General features: G+C 33.7%; 1 protein-coding gene across 1 annotated transcript in view; it reads left to right on the top strand.

The window, feature by feature from the left end:
- Window positions 1–12,688: 12,688 nt before the first annotated feature.
- LOC128993917 (sister chromatid cohesion protein PDS5 homolog B-like) overlaps window positions 12,689–24,202 on the top strand; it is a 56,114-nt gene continuing 44,600 nt past the window's right edge. Inside the window, exons 1-9 of the mRNA XM_054418024.1 lie at window positions 12,689–12,861; window positions 18,526–18,618; window positions 19,147–19,347; window positions 19,827–20,011; window positions 20,412–20,619; window positions 21,602–21,861; window positions 22,468–22,714; window positions 23,026–23,177; window positions 23,797–23,943. Coding sequence (XP_054273999.1) covers window positions 18,535–18,618; window positions 19,147–19,347; window positions 19,827–20,011; window positions 20,412–20,619; window positions 21,602–21,861; window positions 22,468–22,714; window positions 23,026–23,177; window positions 23,797–23,943 — 1,484 coding nt within the window. The 5' untranslated portion in view covers window positions 12,689–12,861; window positions 18,526–18,534. The remainder of the gene's footprint in view (window positions 12,862–18,525; window positions 18,619–19,146; window positions 19,348–19,826; window positions 20,012–20,411; window positions 20,620–21,601; window positions 21,862–22,467; window positions 22,715–23,025; window positions 23,178–23,796; window positions 23,944–24,202) is intronic.

The following is a 24,202-nucleotide window of genomic DNA, read 5'->3' as shown; positions in this document are numbered from 1 at the left end:
TGATCATCATAGAGCCCTCGAAATGGTGTGTGACTCCCTCGGTGCTAATGGTGAGGAAATTATCCTTGTCCACGTGACTGTAAGGAACAATTCTGAAACAAGAAACAGGTGATTTATAAATTAGTGCACTGTATTTGTATTGAAAAGCAAACAAACTAAATAGCCTAGTTCTTTATTCATGATATAAATGTCGGTATCCACCTTCGACTATTATATTTATTATTTTAATTACAAAAACATGAACTGCTCAGTTAATAAAGGTCCGATCTTAACAAACTTTGTACCATCTTTTAGAAAATAAAATTTTGCAGCGTTTAAAACTTTTACAAATTTTATAGTTCTTAAGATATTAAGCTTTGAAAACAAAAATAGCTGCCATTTTGAAACGGTTATAAATATTTTATTCATATTTTACATAAAGGTCGTGGGAAATCTATAAACATATTTGCTGAATTTCAACGCTATAGCTCAAACTGCTAAGGTAGGCCTATTGTGAATGTTTTTGTAAAAAGCGTATATAGACAGACAGACGCTAAAAGGTTTGAGATAGGACACATGTTGTATTGCATTTTTTTATTGTTTTAACCTCCCGAATGATCTGGTTAAGTTTGTCCTAGTCGAAGGTGGACACTCTGTATAAATAAATGGTATCAAAGCTTATTTAAAAAAAAAAATACTTGGGCCTACTTTATCCCTTACTTAAATGCATTACCCCACAAGTGTTATCAACCATGAATTTTTTTATTACCTACTTTCTTGTTTTAACCCTATTAAAATATTCAAACATTTTGGACCCATGAATGTGGTATTTCTTTGTTAAGATTTAACAACTCATTTACTCAGCTTAAAATGTATTGTTTTCTATTATAGTTTTTACGAGTAAATTTTGCTATGGAGATTAATTACTTCATCCCCAGCCCTCGTAATTCCAATTTATAAAACCAATGTGTGGCATTTAACAAAATTATTTATACTTATGCATGTTACTTACTTTAAACAATAAGGAGTGTAAAAATTTGACCATTGAGGAACTGCAAAAATTAAATAGTAAAATTTAAAACTTGGGCTGCTCCGTAGTTCAGTGATTAGTGCCTTGATGTCACATAGATCAGTGGGTGCCTTCTTTTTTCTCCCAATGGACATATCACTTTGAAGTGACCTTATCGAGGTTCTCTTCTCCTTAGCTGACATTGTAGGTTCCTTATGCATAGCTAGTTCTCCACCTCCCATGTCTAGTGGAAACAAATCAGAAATCAAAGCATAGAACGGATATTGTTATTGATTATAAAAATACCCTTGTCACAGCAAATCTGCAGACTAAGTATAAATTTTAATTAGTATGATTAGATTCAAACTAAAATATTTCCATAAAAGTCATATTTAATCCCTATTTAAATAACATTAGATTTAACAAGTACTTAATTTTCTCAATAAACTTTAATTGTAAAATAATTCTTTAATATAAAATTTTTTTATAAGCTGTATACAACGGCTGGAGCATTGGACATTTTCATTTATTTATTTGAATTTTTTTATTATTTTTAACTTCAAAATGTGTTTTGTTCCTATGACTCAATCTTGCTGGTTTGCAAACTCATCAAGTTTATCCAACTCAACACATTCATGCCAAATATTTCAAAATCAGACCTAAATAGCTTAAATTATCATGTTCACGGACAAATGTTATAACAAACAAATTTGAATTAGCCTAATAGTCTTTTTGGCCTCTGGGAACCTAAAAATTTAAAATTAAATTGGTCTCAGGTCTATAGGTCTTTCCTTGCCACCTACGGTAATAACTAGGCTTCCTTCCCTATACGGAAATTCGCTGATCGAAGCAGTTATTCTGGTTCATCAATAAGGTAAAAAGTAATAACAGGTTCTATAAATATTTCCATATGTTACTTGGATATTCTATTTTACACAGTAACTAGAGTTGCTTTTATCACTGGTACATAGCCAGCCTATATCAGAGTTCCCCTTGAGAGGTTACATTACGGAGATTTCCTCCAGGTGTTTGTATTTTTGTATAAAAATGTTTTCGGTAGCAAAAATGGTTGTCAGTTGCCAAACCCTTCTCTCTACGGGCTGACCTGACATACTGCATTCCCCAGAATCATTCACCACTAAGTTACCCCTTTTCAGTTAGACTGTAAGTCGCGTAGCACAGACGCCGCCACCAGGTTTTACCCCTTGCGTTCTCTTGAGTTCAGTTCTGTGTGTCATCTCTTTATGTTTTGTTTTCGGTTATTATTCGCGTACTTTTCAAAGTCTAATGAGTGCCTGGTTCATATTTATCAGACAAATTTAATCTGTAAAGGCTATAATACAATCAATTTCACCGTGATTTTGTGATCCGGAAAAAAAACATGAGATATACCTTTAAAATTAAAGTCAACTGTGGAGGGTTTAGTAGGTACTGCAAATTCATAGAAATATTTTTACAAAAATACTAAAAATAAGCTTGAACGCAGTTATTGAACTAGCATCATTTCAAAAGTAAATCAAGAAAAAAATTAATTAAAAACCATTCAGCTTCAGAAGCCAGGATCCAAAGAAATAGTAAAAACTTCAAGATTTGAATTTCCTACCCGAAGAAGAAAACAAAAATCCGCCACTGAAAGAGAATCACACTGCTGGTGTACTCTTATTTGAGACTTTTTTTACAATATATGTAGGTATATATTAATAATTGGAAACATTATAACAACATTAAGTACCCTTTTAAATTCATTTTAATTAACAAACGACATGTTTCGACACTTAGGTCATAGTCATGTTTTTATACAAATACAATAACAAATTAATGAAAGGAATAAATATAGTCATATGTTAAGCCAACTTAAAATTTAGAGGATCTTGATCAATTCTTTGTTTAATTTGCGTATATTATATAATATTTCTGTTTTATTGCAATTGTAGGATTTTTTTGAATATCGGATTTGTTTTGTTGATGTTCATGGTAACTTATTCAGTAAATTTTGAGGAAATCTTTTGTAATTTGTGTATATATGAAAATCTTCTTTGACATTTAATTTAGTTTTATTTCTTTCATATTCTAGAATTTCTAAATTTTCATTTATATTTTTGTATTCATATCGAGTTTCGATCAGGTGCTCTGCACTAGGTATATATATATATATATTAATTTGAACAAATTGTAATTTTGGCCTCTGGTGACCTCAAAACGAAAAAGTAAGTTAAACCGGTCATGGGCCCAGGTCCTACCATGAGAATTACGGTAATAACTAAAATTCCCTAAACTTATATGAGAAATTTGCTAAAAGAAAATTAAGTTAATGGAAGATGAAATAAAATAAACAAAAATTAAACTCACCCAAAGGGATTCTGTCAAGAAGGTCAACTTCACTACCTTCTAAAAAATCAATTAAATCTGATTGCATTTTGGAAGTATGAATATTTCTCCTTTTATGTGGTTGTTCCTTTCTTGCTTCATTATTCACAGTTGGCTATTTAAATATTTTAAGTAATAAATTCAAATGACACAAAAAAATTAAATAAATAAGCTAAAATATTGGCCTAGCTTAGATTAGGCCTAAATAATTGTTACCTTTAGTGTCTTATTTTAAATAAATACCAACAGAAGAAAAAATGACAAATTTACTAAAAAACTAACTTAGGCTAAGTTTATAAATAACTAAGTATAATAACTTAACTTAGTTATTTATATCCACTTTTGTTTTGATAAAACATTTTTGTGTTGTTTTCCAGATTTAATAAATTAAAAAGTAAGGGAAGTAACTCACGTACGGTGTACGAGATCTCTTGTTGATTAAGCACATAACAAAGTTATCACAAGCATTTTTTATCAATTTCAAACCCAAATCTGACAGAACTTCATAGGCCTAACCTAAGTAAACATAATCCAAGGCTAGATAATTATTTTTCAGAACATCCCAAAGAAGAACATAAGTTTAGCTATTGGCTAAAACCAATTTTTTTAGTTGGGTGAACCCATGTTTGTAGTAGGCAGCTATATTAGCATATGCATTTTTTTGATTAATTTGACTCACTGCCAGCTCCTTAGGTAATTTATGTCTAGACGCTGCTCTTCTAACTTCAAAAGTGTTTTTGTGAGGAACGTTGCAGGATAGAGCAGTTGACAGCCGTCTGAAAACAAATCCCAAGATGTCAAGTATAGTAGGCCTAACTTATAGTTTTTAGAATGTAAGGCTACAACCTTGGTCCAGTTATACCAAATAACTTAAGCTAAGACCAAAGGAAGACAAAAAGAAAAAAATATAGGCTACCTATATCAATTTTACACAACTTTTTTACAGCTTTTCTTAGGAAGATCCCTAGTTCCCCCAGTAGGCTCTATTTAAGGCCTACCCTAAACATCCTGATAATGCCTCACCTTAAGTTATAAGTTAGATACTGGTAAGTTATATTAAAGCAGAAAGTTTTTAGGCCAGAATATACAAACTAACTTAATTTAGGCCCAAGTTAATAGACTAATATAAACTGGGCGAAACTTTGATATCAGGCTCTGTTGGATTTATTGAGCAATACAAGTACCAATTCATTAATTGGTAAACAAACAAATCAATCCAATAGCCAATAACATAACTCTCTGTATTGATTGTAGGTCTAACAATTGATAATACAAAGGAATCGGATACCGGTACCAAAGTTTTGCCAAAAATTTAACAGTAAGTTATGAGTTTGTTAACCTGAGTGATATTAGATCCATTAAGAAACAACCATTCAGTTTAGCAGATAGGCCTACGATATTGATATTAGCTTTTGAAATTAATTTTTATTTATTTTTATTTTATTTATTCCAACGGCATAAATTTTATAAGCACTTTATAAGCAATAATTGATAGAGAACTCGAAAATTTGGAATTTGTCCTGATCAAACCCATAATTAAAACCATGTCCTAGACCAAACGAACAACATAACTTCTATTTTATTTTATTTCCAACGGCAGCAGCCAATTTAAAAAGACAATCATGATGGTTCATCTAAGGCTGAACTTATTGCCTAAGTTTCTTAGAGTCAAGTTAAAGCATTGTAATTCTATAAGGTAAGATTGATAGGTAGGCCTAGAAACAAAGCTGCACCCATGAACACATAAAAACATAGGTTGGAGCTCCTGTTTAAAGTATGGTAAGTTAATACTTTAAACAGGTAGTAATAGCAATAATAGCAAGGTGTAGCAATAGCAAACTTCACATAGAAGTTAGGCTTTCTGTAAGCTAACTAAGCATATGTCTGGTCCTAGCCTACTTACACCAACCTTCCACAGTCTGCTTTGGCAGGTTTTGATATTAGATCATCATTTAAAAATTCTATCAAGTCAGAGTTGTCACAAATGTTTTTATTTCTTTGAGGTTGTAATCGATGTAAAGAATCATTATTTTTTTCCTCTTTTCCTTTTGGTTTAGACATGAGCTTTTTGGACAGATTCATATGCTAATACAAAATATAAATTGGGCTTTCTGAAAATTGAAATGCTTCATCAAACTTGGACGAATGTGTTTACCAAATTATGGACATCAATTAGTTATAAAATAACAAAATAAGGATAAAACGTTTAAAAACCTAACTAAGTTACTTCACATTCACAAAGCCTTCAATCAATCTTTTTTCACCGTCTAACTGTGGGTAATTTTTGCAATGGTTGACACTGTTGACAGCTAGCCAAATTATTTTTGTTTCCTTTACTACTTTGACTTTACATCAACATCCGACATCGGTGTTTGTTTTGTTTTTGTTTAGTTTGTCAAGGAATATAACGGAAGCCGGAACTCCAGGCTGGCCAACAATGTCTAAAATCTCTAGCCAAATAAAAATTAATGTTACACTAAATTAGCTGTAAAAAATCATATTATTGACTAGTCATTTGAAATGTTATTGTACCCAATTTGAACCTTGTTTGTACCCAACAAGAGGCCAAAAAGACCATTCGTTCACATTGTTATATATATACGTCCGTGAATGCGTGGTTCAGTTCGCGAACCAGCATGATCGGACCATGGGAACGGGGTTTTACGGGGGGTTTTAAGGGGTAAAAAATGGGTTTCCTCATTTTTGGCCCTCAAAACACAAATTTTCCTAATTTCTCTCTAGACCTTTTTAAAGAGCTTAAAAACAAATAATTTAGAATATCAAAGTGTTTTTGTACGGTTATTGGTAACGGAGAAAATTCAACAAATTGTTAATTTAAAATTCCCATAATGCTACTCTTATGGAAAACATTGAAAATGTTTTGCTTGTTCATGGATATGTTTTGATCAGATTTGCCAAATTTATTTATTTTATACTAAGCTATTAATATCTTACTAAAAAATACACTTTAGTATTAGTTTTCTTGTAGCAGCAAACCTACTTATTAAACCTAATGTTATGCAAATAGGTTTAATTGAAAACCAATTAAGACAAATGGAAATTCGCTTAGTCAGCAGGTTTGCTGCGTCGGGGGTATATTAAACATTTAACTGTTATCTCTAAAAAAACATTGGCTGCTGGTTCCATGTTGATTGTCTTTCACTGTTATTAATAATTAATTTATTGTTATTACCATTTATTACTATTTTTTTACTTGTTACCAGTGTTGTTGTGCTGAATGTTCATTAAATCTAAAACTGTTATAAGTTTATCCGCAATCCAAGATAGCCTAGACATGAATTGACACAGCCTATCCAGATCATCTGGTCATCGGCGACGCAGTGGTAATTAAGGTAACTCATATTGTATTGGTACAACCATAGATAAAACATACTCCCTTAGTAGATTTCTCATCCTTTATGGAACAGCTGAAGACAATTTATTGTTAGTTCATGTACTGTTTATGTAGAGGTCGTGTTTTGTTTACAATTTGTTTCCCGTTATTACAGCCATTTAAAACCTCATTTAACCAAATAATACGATCTAATCATAAACAATAACTTGTCCCCTAGTTATATAACCAAACAGTAAAGCACAAATAAAAAAAATTAACAATAAAATAATGGAAACAAAGTTTCATCGACACTAGCGCCTTTGTGTCACGTACATGAACTAGACACGAAAAACGTGCTTCAAAATTTACAATGGGATGAGAAGTCTACTTGTGTTGGTTAGTCTATGGTACAACCATGTACAACATAGACTAGGAGCAGTGTTGGGAAGTAGCGCGCTACTTTTTTTGTAGCGTTAGCTGTAGCTACGCTACTTTTAAGATTTTGTAGCTTTAGCTGTAGCTAGCTACATTTTTAAAGTAGTTGTAGCGGAATTTTAGCTACTTTTCTCGCTACATTAACATTGTTTGAGATAGTGAGTTTTATCATAACCTCAACCTTACGTGAAACAACCTCTTTCAAACTGAGAACTGAGATTTTCAAAAAAATTAGGCCTACTTTCTTGGCTTCATACAGCTGGTTGCAGCCGTTTCATTCCCTATTACAACGTTGTGTGGACATGGAGGCCATTAAATGAGTGTTATCCACATTTTTGGATCTCATTTCCTTAATTTACTACTCTATACTATGATTGCTGTCAGATAAAATAAAATCGCTAGATGACTAGATGCAGACGACGTTTAAACGTTAACGGCGACAAGAGAAGCTATTGAATGCTTATAAGTGATTGACAGGGAAATTAGTAATCAATTTAGTTTCTTTATTATATCAATAGTGTTTCAACTTGGGTTTTAATGGAAACCAACTCTAAACCTTAAAATAATGAGAAAGCTGGTCAATCAACCTTTGCTTCAGCTGTTGATTGTGGTTCACAATCATCACAAGCCCTTCCTTAGTTAGATTACGAAGATTTTTCAAGGGTTTACTAAATTAACAAGGAGGAAAATTACCTGATGAGATTTAAGATATGCCTAGACTACATGATAATTGTAACGAAAAAATCTCCATATAACATGAAACTTACATTGAAAAAATAGCATAGCTTTCTCCTGCTAACAGCTCTTGTATAGGACTATTCCTAGGCTATGCTATGGTTTAAGACTAATACCAAAAGTTCCAAGTTCAATTATTAGGAATATATCTGTTTAGTCCTTGCAAGAACAAGCCTACTATAGCCAACTTGTTACATAGCCAAGTAGGCCTACATGTTATTTTTACTTTACAAATTTCAACATGTTTAAATTAAAAGCCGATTTCAGGATAAGTTGCTGAATATATACTGTTTTCTGTACCAACTAGGTTGAAGCAAAATTTGCCCTATGCATAATGGAGTGAAAATTTAAAAACGTACGTTTTCAGGAAAAGCACTTTTAAAATTTCTTGTTCCGTTTTTTGAAACTTTTTTTATTTTTTTAATTTCATTGACATTTGAAGTTTCATAAAATGTCCATGGTAACGCAATATCTTTGGTGATTTTTTATTAATAGAGCATCTTTGATGGAAAAACACGAAATTATGTCACGACCATCACGGACATCAAACTGAATATTAAAAATAGTTAATATTATTTTTGTAACTATGTTTTGCTATTAATTAATTTACTTTTATGACCATCATACAATAAACAGCTCACTAAGCTTTTGGTATATATGGTCTTTCTAGAAAAAAATAAAAAAACCCAAAAAGTTGAAAAAAAGCCAATAAAATCTTTTTAAGTTTGTATAACTTCGAAAAAACTTACCTGAGACCCGAAAAATCGTTATGTTTTTATAGAGGTGTACTTCTTTTGTGTATAAAACATTGAAATATGATGATATTTTAATTTTTGAAATTTTTATGATAGAAATCATCAACGTGATGGTCAGGGACAAGCGGTACGGTCGTGAATTGTTTGAAAAAAATTAAATCTTTGTAAACAATCCTTCAACTATACTGTTAGTTATAGTAAAAATATGTGTTTCAATTGAACTAAACTGTTCAATTAACAATGATATTTAAGTTATTGTCACGACCAAACACAGTATAATCCATAAGGCTGGATTGGTCGTGAAAAAACCCGCGATGGTCGTGAAACTTTGGTCGGGACATTACGTGTTATTTGGCTCTGTTCTGGCGGTAGCCCTGCACCTCATGTTCGAGGATACAAAGTGGACTTCTAGGTTAATGTAGCAATATAAATATCATATCAACAAAAATTAACCCCACGTCTACTTCATCAAATGACTATGTATGGTCATGGACACACCAAAATTACAAAAAACACAAAATTACCTTTATTAATCTTGTAACTACTTCTTTCAACACAAAACAACCGGCACAACAAACTTGACGTACACCCCGAACTAGTCTCTAAAACGAACTGACGCAATCGACGCCAGGCTTGCCACTGTCGTGCTCCAAAGTTGAAAATTTTTCCCAAATGGTCGTGACGCCAAATCGAGGGACAGACTTATTTTGTCATGGTAGTCAGTTTGCAATGACACTAAAATTATAATATGCTCCTTTTTTGTAAGTTTAATAACTATTGATGACATAAAAATATGGCTTGATATATTTCGGCATAAATAATTAGTCTAAAAACAGCGTGAAAGTTGGAAAATGTACCCTAGGGACACGTCATGGTCGTGAATTTCGAGACTTTAAAAATACGAAAAAAATACCTAGAACCTATTTAAAACCAAATAAATGTGTGTAACATGTAGCCCCCGTCCCAAAAAATATTAAAATACATAATAATAAACTACAAATCCAGTATCTACGAAGTAAAAGGCCAGGGACATGAAAACGTACGTTTTTAAATTTTCACTCAATGACAATAAAGGACGATTTCTTGACATTGAAAAGTGTTATTCATAGAACAAGTAACTTATCACTATGGTTAAAAGTTATAGCAATGTCGTTTTTAACATTAAAAGTAAAGAAAGGCAATAAACTCCAATTTCAGTAGGCTAGGCTCTGTAACACAAAAAGTATTTTTAAATAATCATTTTACAGTTTTATTATTGGTCTTAATTGATGATATAAGACATCTATACTAAATGAATCTATATTAAATAAATAAAATTAGCTTTTAAAATATAGTTTGGATGTATGTCCTTTGAACTTAATGAAATTTACATTTAAGATGCTTAAAAATAATGCAATATTTAAAAATAAGTAGCCTACTAAATATGATGGGACACCCAACTATTTGGTTCTGTTGTTGTAATGTTAGGTTTATAATGCCAACAAATTAAATACAATCTAGGAATAATTAGTTTTCCAAGTAATGTTAGATACAATACTGACATTTTTTTAAATGTTTGTTCAATATGTAAATGTAGTTGCAATTAATTTTACATTCACGTAATGTGCGTGGAATAAAAAGTAACGTCTTTGGAAAAGTAGCTAAAATTGTAGCTGTAGCTACATTTCATTGTAGCTGTAGTTGTAGCTAGCTACTTTTTCGTAACTGTAGCTGTAGCTGTAGCTAAGCTACTTTTTTGGAAATGTAGCAGTAGTTGTAGCTAGCTACATTTTAAAAGTAGCTTCCCCAACACTGACTAGGAGTACGCTCCGAAGTCGCGTATGAGAATGAACGAAGACAATTCCATGTATAATCTGTCTTTGGCCCCTCACCCTGCCCGTGGGGCGCGGCTCCCTGCAAGTTTGTGCGGCGGCAGTGGCCAGACTAAATGCGATTTTTTTGTACTAGGGGCGTAATGCTCTTTTATTTTAGAAATAATTCTAATGCCGCATTTATCTATCCAAAAATCAAATATAAATACAGTAGCATAAGCTCTACTTTTGTCTATCATAAATTATAACGTCAGTATGGTGTTTGTTACGTTTTTTACTGGGGATGTTAATCCAAACCTTGGACTTGTTAATTAATTCACAAGGTAATAATTTTTATAGCCCCAAGGCAAAAAGTAACTAGGGCCAGTTTTACACTAAAAATTGTCCAACCTAGGGCCCGTGCCCCTGGACATTTGCCCCCTCAGGCCCCCTCACGGTGGTCCTGTAATCATGTGACAGAGTGATTAAAAATCATGGGCTGAGTATCACTTCCTTAGGTTAATAAAGAATTATGAACATATTTTTTAACCTAACGAATTCTATTATGCACAACCAAATTGAGAGTGATATATGGCCAAATAAGTTGAATGTATTTCAATGTATTACTGTACAGTACCAAAAACATTAATTGCTCTACTACTCTGCTTAGTAACAGAGTCGTTACTAAGCTAGCGAACTATGAAAGGTTCGTTGAGGTTTTGTATTACAAATTACAACAAAACTTTCAGACAATAACACATACGAACCCCTCCAGACAGGCCCAAGCTATATTATGCCATTGGCTTAAATTAAAATATAATTTTTTATTTATTATGGTGCTATAATGTGTCAATGTTGCACAATAAACCCCTTTCTGTGACATGAAGTTTAACCACAAAAAATATTAATATGAATTATGTGCGAGGATATGTATAATTTATGATTTAAAATACTCCCTTATAGTTTTGTTATAAGTGATCTGATTTTTGTTTTTGAGTTTCCGGTAGCGTTTTATTGCGCTATGTCACGGCCGCCTTTAACTCCAGGCCGTGGTCTTCGAAGTGGCAACGTCGCAAGTAGGGTTGTAACAGCAGCTGTTTTGTTTGGAAGCAGCTAATGGTATTTGTGTATTTACGAAAGCTTGGTTACTGGGCTATGAAGATATTGATTCCGCTTTAAATGTACGGAATAGATTTTCAATTCATATTATTGTTTTATTTTTTTTTTTCAATATTTTAATAAATTTATGTTCATAAATTTAAATTAAAATAAATAAAATGAGAATTAATGAGCTGATGTCACATGTCTGCCATGTTCTCTTATGGGATGTCTAACACTAAACAGCCCTATTTGCAACGATGCCAATTCTACCTGCCCGCGGTCTGGAGTTAAAGGTAGCCGTGGCTATGTGCTTGTCTTATTTTTAGGGTGGGGTGAACTTTGATTTTGTGGGCTTTGCTCTTTGATCCACCTAAGCATTAGTTTTAACTTGTATTGTTTTTTGTTGAAGAAACGTATTTTACAGCTGACAAAAGAATATAAAAAATAGTATACACTCACACCACACTCACCATACTTACCACACGGTCACCTTTAACTACATGCAGCGGCCTGGAGGTGCTGGAGCATGGCTGCCTAAAAAGGTTGCCGTGCCTGGAGTTAAAGGCGGCCATGCCAACACACACTCTATGTTTTACAAGACCATGATCAAAACTTTTCTAAAAAATCTTTTCTACAAAGATTATAGATCTATATGAAATCTTTTTCATTATATCCAAACTAGCTGTTACCCACGGGCTTCACCCCGTTTGACTTCATAATTATTAATAAAATTATTGATTGGCTAAGTTAAGCTGAAATAAACAAAACAGAATACAGTAATACAAACAAATAAGTACAGCTGAGGTTTTAACATTAGGTATATGGAAAGTTCCCTTTAGAAAGAAATTACGACCTTAAAGGGCAATTTATTAAATGATGGATAGTTTTGCGCAAGGTTTCCCGTAATGACGAACATTTTAAGTATATGGTTTATGGGGGTGTGACTTGTAGTTTTCTCAAAAGTTCATTGGTACTTTTGGCTTTATATATAAATATTTGCAGTGTACAGATAGAAGATTTACATATTGTTCCTAAAGAATCTATATTATCCGTGCTCAATGGCACTTTACCATGTGAAACCAAACAAATTATAGTATAGTTCTTTTTCTCTATGTCTGTATGCAATGCAATCATTCCTTGCCCAATAAATAAAACCTAGTTGCAATGCAATATAGTAATGGTTTGATTTTTTGTGGTGGACTGTGGACGGCGTTGTCTCTTTACTATAGCAAATTAATAATATTTTGATTAATATAGCTACAATAACATTATGCTCTCGTTGTAAACGAAGTAATTATGTTCGCAAGTGATAAAATTTGAAGCGGTTGATGTTTTCATAGTTTGTTTCCTCGTGACGTAAGTAACAATTGTATCTGTATGTCCTAGTTACTTGTTTTAGTGCCCTGCTTTACTACATGCAGGTATAAAAAATAAAGTTTAAAATTTATTGAGGTCTGTAGTAGATGATTTATCTTTAAAGGCTGGTAATAAATATTATTAGTACCTTTTTAATGACTTAGGTATAAAAAATGTACTTCTATACCGTAAGTTACCCTTGTGTAGCCTACCCTTAGTTCAGTTACTTGAACTAAGTTAGACTTTTCTTTAGGCTACCATAGGAAGCTTAGGATAGCCTAGGCTAGTGAGTAAAACATCCCCTATTAGGCCTAGACTATTTTCATTTTATGGCTAACATTGAAAAATTCAAGTCATTTTAAGTTTAATTGGAAGAGTTCTTTATTATTGCTTGTCTTAGGCCTAGCACAAAATAACTTTTTAAGCTAGGCCTACCTAACTTACACTAACTCGGACAAGGGCAAATACAGGCACAACTTTGATTGAGCTTAAAACTTAGCCTAATTAGCCTATATTCTACTTCGCCGGTAGGCCTATTACTGATTCATTTATTTATTTAGGCCTATTCTTTCAACGGTAACACAATTTTTACATTCAAATATATAAGTTTACATTAAATAGGATTAAGTTAAATCACTTTATATTAAACATAGCATACCGGTAGGCCCAAAAATTAGGTAAGTTAATTAAGTATGTGCAATAAGTTAATAGGAATAAATTAGAAAGCAGGCATAATTTACCTAACATTAAAAAGACAAAGGCCCTAACCAGTATAAAAGGAAAAAAATACATTAGCCTACATAGGCTGAATCACTTCAAGTGTAAGTGTTTATGCATAACATACATAGGCTAAACATAGCATAATTCATTCATTCATTTCCGTGTCCGGAAAAAACACCGGCTCAGTTAGATATTATTTTTCCAATAATCTGCCACATATATGGCTTCGTCATTTGCCTCCTTAAGATCAAGCCAGGAGCATGTTCTGTCCATATCTGGACAAACTAGTAGATGTTCATGGTCCTGAGGGGCCCCACATGTGCAGTTTGGTTCTCCTTCATAGTACCCCCACCTCATGAGGTTTACTTTGCACCTCGAGACCCCACTTCACAATCTGTTTAGGGTCGTCCATGTGGGGTAAGGCAGGTGAACACCAAGCGAGAACCATGAATACCGGCAAACGGCTTTTATCAAAGCCAACTTTAAAAGCATAATTAAAAATCAAGAATCAATATTTTATTGTAGCCTACATGCATTTGGATACGTCAATAAAGTTGATTACATGCTGCAAAAACACAAGTCAAAGATAAATTACAGTAGGCCTACATAACAAATAAGGCATAAAAAAAAATCAAATAGGCCTAGATACAAAGGTCATTTATAATAGATGGCACAGTGAAGACTACGTTATACTTACAGAAAAATAGGTAAACTTACAAGATATAATTTAGTGAAAAAAAAAGAAATAGGTACCGTACTTAGAACAAGGCAGTGACTAGATTACAATTTCTTTGGTTGAACATTCAAAAAATTCTCCCAGCCCATAAAAAGGGTGCACCCTACAGTCAGCCACAGAAGAATTTTATTTTTGAAGGCTTTGTTGTTTAATAACAGTAAGTAATTTCCTTGGGGAGTTTATTTAGGCATTTGAGTCCCGGCAGTACTTCATAATAAGATTTCATTTTTTCAAGTCTAACATACAGTAAGTGATGTCAATTTTACCTCTATACCTACTAACATCACCCCTAAGAGTATGGGATTTCAGGTTCTTAAAACTACTAGTCAAAAAAATGTTATATAAAAATAAATTAACAACGGTCAAAATCTTAAAATCAACAAAAATTGGTCTGCAGTGTTCCTTGTGATTGGCATTTGCCATGATCCTGATCATCTTTTTTTGTATTAAAAGAACATCAGTGATGTAAGGGCTGCTGCCCCAAAAGATTATTCCATACTTAAGGGCTGATTGGAAAAGTGCAAAATAAGCAGTTTTTATATAGTCAAAAGGAACAACATCATTGAGTTTTCTGAAAAGAAATGTCAATCTACGTAGTCTAGTACAGAGATGTTCAACATGATATGACCATGACAGGAGTTGATCCACATAAACACCCAAAAACTAAATAACTTTGACCTTGTCACATTGTGCTTCAGGAATTTTAGGAAGTCCAAAGACAACAGTTTGGGGTTTCTCACTGTTTAACAAAAAACTATTCGCAGAGAACCATTCTGCTGCTACCTTTACTGAGTTTTTTGCCTCAAGCTCAAGAGATCCTAAATCTCTGACTGTGTGTAAGCAAAGTTGTGTCATCAGCATAAAGGTATGTGTTACTTGAGACTGGATGGAAGATCATTTATTGAGATTAAGAATAGCAGAGGGCCCAAGACTGAGCCTTGTGGTACCCCACAGTTGCTTAAGGCAACTGCGGACCACCGACCCCCACTGCAAACCATCTGTCTTCGGTTACTAAGATATGTCTTCAGGCTATTCAGGTTATTCAGACAATTAGGTACTAGGTAGGCCTAAAGGCTACTAAAATATGCGCAATAAATAAGTGAATGAATGTGAAAAGCAGGCATAACCAGCAAATAATATAGGAAGCATGTAGTTAACAACAGGTTTAAAATATGAAGTGTAAAAACATAAAAAAAATTAACAATATGCAACTGAGATACATAGCAACAACTAGAAAAAAGGAAACGACAAGTGCAATACCAGTAGGCTAACAAAAGTATGGTAAGATACATCCTATCCTACTAATATTATAAATGAGAAAGTTTGGATGTATGGATGTATGTTTGTGACAAGTAAACGCATTAACCACTGGACGGATTTTGCTGAAATTTGGCATGATGATAGCTTACATTCCCGATTAACATATAGGCATATTCTTATCTCAAAAATCCTTTCGGGCTCCGCCCCAGTGGCTCTATAGTTCCCCATGTTAACCTTATGAGTATTCATATTATAAGGGAATTAAAGAATTTAGTCAGCTGTTTCAACTAAAAAGTTGGTTCTATGATATGCAAAAGCATTAAAAACTTACAAGTATTACCAACAGGGTGCAGCACTATTTTTTTTTTTTATTTATGACAACAGCTAATTTGCAACCAAAAGGTGAGTGAGCGTAGCGAACGAACTTCAACCTGGAGGCGAGTTAGCGTAGCGAACGAGCTAACCTGAAGGCAAGTGAGCGCAGCGAACGAGCTCCAACCTAAAGGTGAGTGAGCGTAGCGAAGGAACTTCAACCAGGATGTGATTGAGCCAAGTAAAAGAGCTCACTTATGAAGTAAAACGGGGCAAAGCCTGCGGGTAACTTACAGCTAGTAACAAAATATATACAAAACAACAGCCATAAATTAATTTAGCAACCGCAAACACAACAGGAAACTTAATAAACAAACAGGAAACACTAACTGGACACAGATGTGTCCCTTTAAAGGCACCACAAAAAAAAACTGAACTTTACTGAGGCCCTTAGGCAGCCACTAGCTTAAAAAGGCACTGGCACATCTGTTAAAAACAGGAGCTGAAGTGCTGAAGAAGTCCACATGAGCAGTAGACAGCACCACAAGATCAGCCAGTCTACGTCTTATGTGAAGAGGTTGGATACCTCTGAAGTTTTTCAATTGGTACATCGGTTACATAACCAATCCGGATACCCAGCATCCTAATGAAGCGAGCTAGGTGATTCAGATTTTCGGTGCTTGGTTAATCTGAGTCAAAAATTTGGTTGGTGGCCACAGTGGAACCAGGAAATACGCCGCTGGTACTGACTCGGTAGCAAAGAAACAAGTCAGTCGTTGTTATGGAATCGTCTGATGAGAAATTAACGTGTAAAATTATAGCGTCTGAAACTGTTGTGAAGTTTACAGCCAGTGAAAATGGTGTTTATGATATTATCTCTTTTCCTGTAGCTAGCAATGATAGAGTTATTTCTATATTGCATTGAATGGAGCCCGAAACCACCGAAACTTGGACATTGTATTGTAAGAAACTGGTGTAACCTACATAAAAAAAATGCTGAAGACCGTTTAGTGGTAGGTAACCCTAAAAATAAGGATGAAAAAAATTAAATATTAAAATTATATAAATTAAATATATTTTACTATAAAAACATAATTTATTAAACTAAATAGTATGTTTACGAGCAAAATCTGAATCGGAATCTGAAACCAGAATGAAGAATTCATTCCGGTAAGCAGGTGCCTACACGCGGGCTCGGTAACCAGCAGCCACTACGGCCACTTCCATTTGAATGCAAGTGCCATTCCTGCCGCCAAAAATCTGAATCGGCGTGCACTCTGGACTTACCGTAAGCTAGGCTTTCTCTTGATAAATTGCTCTCATTAAATTCGTTGTTTTGTTGTTTATTTTACAATGATCAATCAATTCTTTCTGATTCTATCTTAAACACATGCCAGTGTTTTAGATATTTCTAATAGTATAAAACAAACTTAGAATTGCAAATAGTACAACTTAAATAGGAACATCACACTAGGATTAACCCTCCGAGTGTCATGCGTCGATGCAGCGACGCGTAACACACTTTGTGTAGTGTCATGCGTCGCGGCAGCGACTCACGAACACTGTTTATGGCGAAGGCTCTATGACTGACAAAATCGGATTGAACTGGATCGAGTTTGGTATCGTTCTTTTCATTATATTCTAAGCTTTCTCCAGAGGTCTGTCTCTAAGCGCTTTATGTTCTCCGAGCCGATCGTAATTGTAGCAGACAGCTGACGTGCGTATTTGTAAACAGGTTAGTTAACCTCGGACCGATGACTGATGTGTTTTATTATGTTTATCATTGTTTTAGTGTTAAAAATCAAAAGTAGTGATATACGTGGTGCATTATAAGAAGATTTAAGTGATTTTGAAGGGCTGGTTGATGATCCTGAAGAAGTAGGTAGTGATATTGATGTAAATTATCAGCCAGATTCCTAGCTATGGTTAGGCTATGCATTCTTAGCTAAACGCTATGTACTGAAATCTGTTTTTTGCCCATAACTTATTTATTTGCAAATCTACTTCCTTATATTATTATATATTTGTAATCCTCATAAAATTTAGAACAAAGTGGCTATTTTCAAATATTTATAGGCCTATAATTTATACAATTTCATTGAGCGCGAACCATATTTTTTTTCAATTTTTCCAAAATAATTCTTATTTTTACCTAAAAAATTTTTTTTAAACAAATATTCCTTAGGTTTTATGTATGATATTGAAGCCCATTATTTTCCAAACAAAATGCTATATAGAACAGTAGAATTAACATTGTTTTAAGCTTTTCAGATCGGTTTTAATAAAACCTTGCAAATGCGCCAAAAATAGGCGGACATTAAGGCCTAAACTATGGACACTCGGAGGGTTAAACTAGGCTGCAAATACACAAGATTTCTCAAACATGTATTAAAACATTTAATCATGATGTTGTAATAGCATTATTTAATAGGCCTACAGTTATTACTGATCTACATTTCATGACTAAGTCAAGTACCTAGTTAAAAAATTTAAAAAGGTTCCTTAACAATTTTTCTAATTTAGGCTATGTACGTAAAAAATCACATAACTTAGGTACGTTTCTTGACAGTTTAAATAAAGTATGGTAGATTCTTATTCCTATATTTAATGTTATTAAACCATCTGATTTCTTTCAGATTGTCGCAATGCCCCATGAAATAGTTTATCCTCAGGGCTGTCGGCCCATCAATGAAGAGCTGGGTTCAGATGAACTCATTCGCCGTCTTAAGGTAAGTTCACATAATTTACTTATTGTCACTTCTCTCCAAATATGTGCAAATTTAATGATTTCATAATCTCTTTAGCTATAATACTAAGCTGGTTTACATCGGATCTTATAGTACCGGTAGTTGTAGCCCACTGTTGGGGAAAGAGGTGTAGACAAACTTGATTTCGGAGCTCTACAGAAAAGTATCTGTTACACTGTTTGAAAAGCACAGAGTACATTAGTTTTCTTTGTTTCGTTCTACGGATTCATAAAAACAAACGTACGTATTCATTTAAAACAAATATTTTTTTTCTTGTTTTAGGAATTTTGAATGCTGGCCAGAGATGGCACATTTGCTCCATTATATATGCTTCCTTACAAATATACAAATTGCTGCTGACTATTTTGTTGCAACCGTATTACTGTCAAAACACATGTAAAACATCAAAATACAATACAACTCAAAACGATAGCGCTATTATACCTAACTGTGCCAAGGTTAAAAATTGTTCGGAAAGGATTGGTTGAAAATTGATCTGTGCTTTTACAGACGCTTGCCCACACGCTCCAAGCGATGGGCCAAGACGAGGGAATGTACCAGCAGTATATACCTCTGGCATTACATCTAGCAGAGGAACACTTTTTGATGCATCAAAGTAAAGATGTACAACTTCTCATAGCGTGTTGTATAGCTGACGTTCTCCGAGTTTACGCTCCGGAAGCTCCTTACAAGGATCCTGAACAAGTCAAGGTATTTGTCATTACTTGAGCCAGTAGCAAAGTGTTACTTTAGATAATGGGTAGAACTAGACATAAACCTCATGTTTTGTAGGCCTACCTAACCAGTTTTAGAAAAAAAATTAAAGTAGTTGAGCCTCTGACAGTGTGCTGATGTTTATTAATAATTTCTCGGTTGAATACCTGACTTATATTTATTTTGTGGAGAGTCAAAATGTATTTTTTATCCCAACAATCAATCCTAAGGTTATTTTAGTCAATTATTTTCTTTGATATTACCTGTCACCAAAAATAGCTACTTTCTGTATGGAGTGATGAAAATGTAACTAAACAATATCATGCTTGGCTACTAGTTTGACTTTTGCCTGGTTTATTCTCGAGAATTCTCAAGTTGTTTTACCTACATGTTACCTAATGCAATAATTTCACAATGGGTTGTGTTACATTTCATTAGTACAGTGCAAGTCTAATTCTGGGTTTCTTCTGTTACAGTCGATATTCATGTTTCTGATCAAGCAGTTAAATGGCTTGAGAGATCCCAAGGATCCAGCCTTCAAGAGATATTTTTATTTGTTAGAAAATCTCGCGTATGTCAAGTCTTTTAATATGTGCTTTGATTTGGAAGATTGCCAAGAAATATTTTGTCACCTGTTTGCACTGATGCTGAAGATTGTCAAGTAAGTAGTATTTTTTAATCTACGAACAAAGCTAATCCACCTCAATTATCGTGTTTCAAGTTATTATTGTAACAAAAACATCTGATTTAAATTTGATCAAACATCATATCTTACATGAGTGAACCAATACAAAAAGTATTTGTCATAAGAAAATGAGCAGTTTTTTCCTGAGCTTCTTTGTTAGAATCCTTTATTTAAAGCCCAAATATTATTACTGCACCAAAACACTTCACTGTAGTATTTTTATTAATTAGCTTTGGAATATTTAAACTTAGTTGCTACATTAGTTGTGTGTGAAAATCATTTCTCCAGTTCTCTCCCAGGTTTGAATTTATTTAAAAATAACCCTGTGTGTTATTACAATCTACCACTCAAATCATTAACAATATTTTGTTTTCAGCGATGAACATTCAAGTAAAGTGAAGAGTTTTATGCTTGATGTTTTGGTCCCGTTGATCACAGAGTCAGATATTGTCAGCAATGAACTGCTGGATATTATTTTGATGAACATTGTCGAGCCTAACAAAACATCTCGGAAAAACGCCTATCACCTAGCCAAAGAACTCATCAATAAGTGCAGTGATACTTTGGAACCGTACATCAACGCCGTAAGTAGCCTATACATAGTCTTCTAACTGCCTAGTTGACCAAGTTCCTCATCTTTGTGATCTAATATTAGTACTTCGATGATGCTATGTTAATTTTATTGTCCATTATTAAATTTTCGATTTAAAACAGTTGTAGTTTTGGTTCTCAATAATTTTTTTTTTACTTTTGTTTCTTTTCTAAAGAAACTCTTTGTTTGTGGAAACAATGTATATTTTAATAAATGTCTCATATTTGCTATAAGTAGGCTACAAAAACCTTTTCTACCAGTTAATAGACCAGACAATCAGTAAATAAATATTTTTGACCCTAAGTCTTAACCCTTTAAAAAGTACACAATTTAAAGAGAAGCACTTTGCTTAATGTTCTGCAGAAATTAAACGGTCCAAGGTTTCTTGTATTTATGTTTACAAACAGCTAAAATAAATAAGTTCCTAGTATTGTTGGGATATTGATCTGTTGGATTTGTCATTCCATCAACTGTCATTAAATACAGACCTAGTATTTGTCCTTGCTATACAAGGATCCAAGGATGGTTCTGTATTGAGAAAAAATTGTATAACTTCCTATCCAGAAAGTCAACACTAATATAAAAAATACCAACTGTGTGTGTGTTTGTTTCAACTGTGAATCTTGTTCTGATTTATTTTGGTTTATTTGGGAACACCTAAACATAAATAACATTATTGAAAAACTTTCTGTTGAAAGGGTTTGCTGAAGTGATTGTTCACTGACAGCATTGATCTATAAAAAGTTCTTGCTTTGTACCACTTTGCCAGATTACATCCAGGCCTACTTCGTCCATTGAAACCGATTGAATTAGGACCACATGGTACTTTCTTTCAATTAACCTCATTAATAAAAACATCTTGAGACAATGATTTACTAAAAAAACAATAGTACTGCTGATTAATACAATAATAATTGGCTCTACAACTTATTTTCATAAAGCACTTAAATATCACAAGAAATGTATTCTTACAGTTTTTCAACCAAGTGCTGATTCTGGGCAAGGAGGAGAAAGGTTTGTCAATCTGCAACAAAGTGTACGACCTGATATACGAGCTCAACAAGATCTGTCCGAGTGTTCTGCTGGCCGTGCTGCCGCAGCTCGAGTGTAAACTGAAGTCCAACCAGGAGCAAGAGCGGCTGGGAGCTGTAGCGTTGCTCGCTCGTATGTTCAGCGAGAAGGAGTCCGTACTGGCCAGGAACCACCATCAACTGTGGCGTGCGTTTTTGGGAAGGTTGGTCAAGTTTACATTCTCCCATTCAAATGAGGACAAGGTGTTGACTTGGTGTTGCTCTGCGTAGACTTAACGCGTACACATGACCCCTAGTTGATGTCTGTGTTTGCACCATCATTATTGATGTTGTTTCAAATTTTACTGATAGAGTTGTCCTGTTTTTCAATTTTTTAACCGACTTATAATATTTTTGTTGGGCCTGTTTACCTGTTTTCCATCATGTCGATCTCTTATTTGAATTTTTGCTCAGCATCCTACACCATCTGTTCGTTTAGCAGCAGTTAATGCTGTTTTTACTAAATGGTAGGTTTATGTTGCATTTTGTTTATACTATACTTATTTTTGCAATATAATAACATGAATACTGTAATGTAAAGATGTTTCAAGCTCATATTAGTTTTTATTCCACTCTACTTAAAAAAAATACATTTAGTCTGTGATTTTTTTAAACTTGTTTTCATATACATTTTTATATAGGCCTACACCCAATAGAAAAAGCCTACATCGTCATCAAGCCCATTTTCAAGTGTAACACCATTTGTCCTAGATTTTCTTTTATCACTATATTTCTGCCTTCAACTTGTAATTAAATATATGTTGTTTCAGATTCAATGATATCAGTGTCACCATTAGAATAAAATGTGTCCAGTACTCGATGCACTTTTTGATTAATCACCCTGAACTGAGAAAAGATATCGTGGAAACATTGAAACTAAGACAACACGATTCAGACGAAAATGTCCGGTACGAAGTTGTGGCAGCCATCGTATCAACTGCAAAAAAAGATTTTGAAATTGTGTCTCAGAGTGAAGATTTGTTGGATTTTGTAAAAGAACGTACTTTGGACAAGAAGGTTGGTATTCAGAAATTAAGTCAACTTTCTTCTTATACCCCTTGAATGTAGATTCCTTATTTGTGCATCTAAAACTATATGTGAATGCCAATATGTGAATACAATACAATATGTGAATCTTTCTACAAATTTCTTATATGGAGGCTTTAAACTGGACTTAATACTTTTTAAGAGATCTGAGTCACATTGAGTCTTTGAAAATTTTAAAAATCTATCTTGTACCCTGGACTTTGTTATATTAAGGTAAGTTTACACTATGTCTGGCCTTTCTAAAGCTTATTATTGTTAATTGAATGTGTAATTTGTTTCAGTTCAAAATTAGAAAGGAAGCTATGACCGGTCTCTCCTTAATATACAAAAAGCATTTGTCTGATTCTGATGTTCCGCAAGCAACTAAAAAGGCTGTCCTCTGGATTAAGGATAAAATTTTGAAGGGATATTACATGCAGGGCATGGAAGATAGGTATGTTACCCAAAGATTATACACGTTTGTTTACTTCTCTTGTAGGATTATTTAAACACAAATAGTTTTATCAAATAATGCTATAAAACACCATAAAGTCAATTACAATGTAACATAAGTAGGTATGTGTCTATTCACGATACTGATTTTTGAACATTGAAATCTGAATGGAGAATCTATCCTATACCAATACCTAACACGTCTGGGAAGATTTGAAATGCCGTAATCACAGAAGACGATGATAATGTCAACACTTCTGTGGGAGATGTTCAGGATTTTGTGGTGAAGACGGTGGTGACGTTCTGTGACCAGAAAGATGTTCAGGATTTCAGTGATCACAAAAGAAAGTCCGGTACCACCATATCCAAAAATGACTTTGTGTACTGTCCGGGACAGGGGTTGATGTGATGTGGTATAATCATTCCATGTAGAAGATTTTGTACCCTACAATAAAAACAAAATTATCAGTATCAAGAATAGATTTTTCAGATTATCGGTTTTAAGAATCGAAAAATTTTGGTATCCACACATCTAATTCTGTAGTAGAAACAAGTAGAAAAGATAGTTTGATACAAGTCATGATAACCAGTATCTTTTAAACACATTTTTAATATTTTAGGCTGCTGGTTGAAAGATTGCTGAATACTTCGTTAGTTCCTTACACGCTTCCACCTGAGGAGAGGATGAAAAAGTTGTACCACTTGGTTGGCACGATTGATGATCATGCAACTAAGGCATTTGTAGAACTGCAAAAAAGTCAACTGACGTAAGTATTATTTTTTACTGAACTTGTGTCAGTTAACAGGGTTGATGCTCTTAACATAGTTAGGTCAACTTTCTGTGGTAGAAGTAATAGGCACTTTTAATACTTTTTAATTTAAATGGCGGTCATATAAATGTAGGTATTTTAAACCAAATATGAATGGAGATGAGTGTATGAATAGTAGCGCGGTCTTGTAGTCTTGTTACTGACTAAGGCCGACATTTTCCTTAGACAGGACTGTTAATTAATAGCCCATACAGCC

This window comes from Macrosteles quadrilineatus, unplaced genomic scaffold (genome assembly GCF_028750875.1).
Source record: "Macrosteles quadrilineatus isolate MER2022 unplaced genomic scaffold, UCM_ALF_1.0 Scaffold_5__1_contigs__length_97177068, whole genome shotgun sequence".
Taxonomy (NCBI): Eukaryota; Metazoa; Arthropoda; class Insecta; order Hemiptera; family Cicadellidae; genus Macrosteles; species Macrosteles quadrilineatus.
The sequence above is the reverse complement of the archived record's forward strand: the minus strand, read 5'-3'. Positions and strand labels throughout refer to the sequence as shown.